Genomic DNA, 5,000 nt, shown 5'->3' with positions numbered 1-5,000 from the left:
TCACTCTCACTTTCTCTCCAAGTCTCACTCGCATGACTCTGTCTCACTCTCTCTGTCTCTCTCTCTTACTCGTATAACTTTGTGCAATTCGTTTTCTGCTCTCGTTTAACAGCCAGTCGAAAATTCTCTTAAAAAGGCCAGACACCAGAGTGTTTCAAATTAACTCACGTTCCACTGTCAACACCCCATCTGTCTTTTCTATGAATCGAGTGTGTGTGTGTGTGTGTGTGTGTGTGTGTGTGTGTGTGTACGTGTGTGTGTGTGTTTGTTTATGGATTTTAAGGGTGTTTCCAATTCACTATTTTGTCCTGCACTGTCCCATCAAACCTCTTTTGTGGAGTATGGAGTTTAAGCAGTATGAAATATATAAGGATAAAGAGAGAGAGAGAGAGAGAGAGAGAGAGTGACAGAATGAGAATGGAGGAGGGGGGTGGGTATGGGGAGGGGGGCTTGCTTTTGCTGAGAAAAAGAAGGCCATTTGGGAAAGGAGTAAATTGCTTTGTGTATTTCATTGCCAGTTTTGCAATCACTGCTAATCACCAGCAGCACTCTAAACCATTCTATATTTATCCAGACATTAGCTATCGCTAATTATACTGTGTGTGAGGGAGAGATGGAGCGTGAGCTTGAGTGTGTGTGTGTGTGTGTGTGTGTGTGTGTGTGTGTTTGTATGTGTGTGTGCAATGGTTTGACTTGTGTAGTTTTCAGTGTTGTGGATGGAGTAATTCCTGTTTTCAATGACTTGATGTGTTGGCTACTGACTGCACATGCTCCTCAGTGTACCATATGTATAGTTAAACTCAACATCTCTCTCTCTCTCTCTCTCTCTCTCTCTCTCGCTCTCCCGCTCTCAGGACATCGAATAGCAGTCAGACATTGTCCTCATGTGGGTCCATGGAGCCTTGTAACCCCGATGAGCTGTTCCAGGCATTAAGTCACGCTGAACACACCTTCAGACGCATGGAGAGCTATCTGAGGAACAGAAAACTGTGTGATGTGGTGCTCCTCGCAGGTGACAGGAGAATACCTGCGCACAGGTACAAACACACACACGCACACGCACACGAACCACAGCTGTTGTGTTGGTAAAAATTGTTTATCTTTTTAGCTCAGGGTTAAAACTTTATTTTGATAGTCTCACAAAAGGAGTTTGTTTTGTGTCAGCAGCAGGTGGACAAACACATACGCGCGTGTGCGCGCGCACACACACACACACACACACACACACACACACACACACACACAGGAATACAGTATCCACTCAGTCACTGTCTGCGGTTGTGTCTGGCACCAAAAGTCCTTCTTTGTCTTTTAAAATCAAGGCCTGTGTTTGCATGCTATATGCTATCTAAATAAATCTCTCCCTCATTCTACAAGAGTGTGTGTATGTGTGTGTGTGTGTGTGTGTGTGTGTGTTGTGAGGAGCAGATGAAAACTGGTTGTATTCTCAGAGAAGATTTGGCTGAGTTAACTACAGAGGGAGAGAAATTATGTGTTTGCGGGGGCTGGCTGAAGGAAACCTGAAAGAAAAGAGAAAAAAAAAAACAGGGAAAAGAGAAAAGAGAGAGACAGAGCTGAGAGCGCATGAAGACAGAGTCATCATTTTGGTTGGACTTTTGGTGTCATTTGTTCTTGCCTGTGTGTGACTGAGTGATTTTTTTTTTCTCAAAGAAAAATTCAACACCACACAGAACAAAGAAACCACAAACACACATACAAAAACAGAGAGTGTTTATTTAGTTCTCCAGGTAAAAGTGCAAACTATGCAACTGCAAAACCTTTTTGTAGCTATTTCCCTTTTTCTGTCTCTCTGTCTCTGTCTGTCTGTCTCTCTCTCTCTCTCTCTCTCTGTGTCACTGTCTCTGTCTGTCTGTCTGTCTGTCTGTCTGTCTCTCTCTTTCTCTCTCTCCCTTTTTATTGCCATTTCTTTATGTTCTCCCCTCTAGCTCATTTAATCTTTGACCCTGTCGAGCTGACAAAAGTCAAAAATGTTAGTAATCACAAAACATTTCCGGCCTATGACCCAAAAGCTTTCAGCCGAAACGTTGATGGCCAAAAAACGTGATGTCTCCCTGTCGCTGATATTGGAGGAGAAAAAAAAATTGTCAGAATTCCCCGAGTGCTTTTTAGGAACAAACTAATACATCTTTGTCTGTTATCCACTCATATGCCTGCCTCAGTAAATCAAATAGAATTTTTTTTTTTTTTTACCTGTTCATTTCCTTCAAATTTGATCTGACCCATCACCGCTATTCTGTCGGTTTCACCTTTATGTAGCAGGAACCTTGGCTGACAAGACTGTGGTTAGTTTATGTGTTTGCTGTCATGTGAAAACAGATGTTGCTTATTTCCCATGCAAGTGTCTTGAAGTATGACTGATCAACTGATTTGATGATGTGGAGGAAAGCAATATCCTCTACCTGCAGTGACATGGGCACCTGGCCCACCAAACTAATGGAACTCATCCTAATAATTTCTGATATGTTTTAATAGAGTAATAAGAGTATGGAATGTGTGAGGCTTTTAGGGGTGTGTACGTGTGTCTGTGTATGTTTGTGTGTGTGTGTGGACTTGTTTTTGGTAACTTTGGTAGACATGTTATGGAGAGTACACTATGTGTGTGCACACACGGTTTGAAACAATCCATCTTTTAAAACAGTTTACAAGGTGCTGAATAGAAAGAATGAGAGAGAGAGAGAGAGAGAAAATCTGCTCTGCGTGTTACTAACCCCCCTCAAAAAAGCGTCAGACGTTAGCACAGTGATACTAACGCGCTACACCTCTGTCTCTCACTTCTCCCCTTTTCTCTCTCGTTGTGTGTCACTGTCTCACTGTCTCTCCCACTCACTGTTAAATGGAGAAAAACACTCAAACGCCAATGAGAGAGGGAATCAAGAGACCCCTTAAGTCCAAGCCAGGTCAAAACAGACATGCTAATTCAGAGCCTTACTGTACATACAGGCTAATGTACTGAGATCTCTTTAATGTTAAGATAAATCACACGGAAGTCCGACCAGAAGATTGTGGTATATCCGTATCAATGTGTCAATAGTTTACAGACAGTGCTAATCTTTTTTTAGTTTTGTGTGTGTTAGGACTTGTTTGAGGAGCGTAAAATCTTGTGTAGATTTGTTTACCACAGTCAATAGACTTGCTCATTTTTTTAAAGATAATGTTCAGTGTTCATTGCTGAGGACAGAGCACACAGCAGTATGTACATCGTCTAACGTTCGCGTTGAGTGAAGATATGGTTCACACACACACACACACACACAGACTGGTGTATGCTGGTGTATTAGGCGTTTGGCCTTCGTTTCCATGGCTGCGAGCTGTTCTACTTGTGAGTAATTAAAATCCACCCGATGAAACCACTGAGCTAATAGATTTAGAGCTGTAATCTTCAATTCATAATCTCTATGTCCCTCTCTCTCTCTTCTCTCCCTCTCTCTCACTCTCTTCTCTCTGTGTGTGTGTGTGTGTGTGTGTGTGTGTGTGTGTGTGTGTGTGTGTGAGAGAATATGTTTGTCAATAGTGTTATATTTGACAGAAATCCTCTCACTTTTCTAATGCTTCAGTTAGCACAACCAAAGCTGAACAAATCCTCTTTCTAATACACTAATCTTCTTTGTCTTTCTTTTCTTCTCTTTTCACTTCTCTGTCTGTGTATCTTCTCTCTCTCTCTCTCTCTCTCCCTCTCTCTCTCTCTCCCTCTGTCACACTCATATTTGTTTGTCTTTTTCTTTTTCTTCAATCCATTTTCTCCTCTTACTTTTTTCTGCTTTATTCTTTCTCCTTGGCCCCACCCTCCTGCTCTCTCTCTCTCTCCCCCTTTCTCTCTCTCTCTCTCTCTCTCTCTCTCTCTCTCTCTCATATTCTTTCTGCCAGGTTGGTTCTCTCCTCTGTTTCGGACTATTTTGCTGCCATGTTCACCAGTGATGTGCGGGAGGCAAAGCAGGAGGAGGTTAAAATGGAAGGTGTGGACCCAGATGCATTGTGGGTCTTGGTGCAGTATGCGTATACAGGTATGTCACTCAAAAACAGACAAACAAATAAAAAAAAAAAAAAACGAAAAAAAGGTCCTTGTGGTGTAAAACCGTCTCACTGTTTCAGTTGTAAAGGACATATACCTGTAAAGGAGGTATTTACAAGTCGTCCTCTTCTATATAAAACTTGACTGGTTTGTCCACAGTCCACATCACTTGTTCACTGAATATCGGCGGCACTGGACCGAGTTTTAAGGGGGGGGGGGGGGGGGGGGGGCGAGAACACGGGCCAAACCCAGATGTGTAGGGGGGTCCGGGGGCATCCTCCTCCGGGGAAAAATTTTCTTAATCCTAGGAGCTGAATGCACCATTTTCCTGCAGTTTGAGACAGAAATGGAAAGCCCAAAGGCAGCGGCGTTAGCAGGATATCATAGCGCACGCTACGCTGCAACTTCGCAACTTGTAATTTGATGCAATCAAAACTGTCAAAACACAGACACCGGAGCCGGAGAGCTGGAGCCTTCAAATCACCAGCGGGACTTGAACATACCTATTTTCAGCGTCTAGGGTTAGCCTACTTTAGATGGAATTACAAAGAAACTGTGCTTTACAGTCAAGGTCATTCCACCCCTCCCTCACCCTTTTTGCTCTTGTGTTTGGTCATAACAAAAACCAAACCAGATTTAGATTCATTGGATTACATTTTCTAATCATTGCCACTACCGAGGACGCGGTGATAGCTTTGAACGGCGGAGCTTGCACTCATGCTTAACGGAGAACGAACGTGTTTCTGCTTATCCTCGTCCAGAGCTTATGTGGATCAGCTAAAGAAAGCCAGGTGACACCCCCCCCCCTCTCCTCCCCCAAAACATAGATAGACCGGTATACTTACCGGCACAAATCAACGAGACTGTCCATTACAAGTGAGCTAGGTTACTGCTGCGATGGTTAACTTCTCTCCGCCCTTTTCTGGCACAACGTGGACGGTGTTGATTAACACAGATATTCTGAGAGCCC

The 5,000-nt window shown here is 43.3% G+C and overlaps 1 protein-coding gene across 1 annotated transcript in view; it reads left to right on the top strand.

Annotated features, from left to right (window-relative positions):
- Window positions 1-5,000, top strand: part of klhl5 (kelch-like family member 5) — a 23,031-nt gene that overhangs the window by 7,128 nt on the left and 10,903 nt on the right. Inside the window, exons 2-3 of the mRNA XM_030788076.1 lie at window positions 855-1,037; window positions 3,886-4,022. Of these exons, the coding sequence (XP_030643936.1) occupies window positions 855-1,037; window positions 3,886-4,022 (320 nt within the window). The remainder of the gene's footprint in view (window positions 1-854; window positions 1,038-3,885; window positions 4,023-5,000) is intronic.

The sequence above is a fragment of the Chanos chanos genome, chromosome 11, assembly GCF_902362185.1.
Source record: "Chanos chanos chromosome 11, fChaCha1.1, whole genome shotgun sequence".
NCBI classification, from domain to species: Eukaryota; Metazoa; Chordata; class Actinopteri; order Gonorynchiformes; family Chanidae; genus Chanos; species Chanos chanos.
Note: the sequence above shows the minus strand (reverse complement) of the source record. Positions and strands in the feature narration are given on the sequence as shown.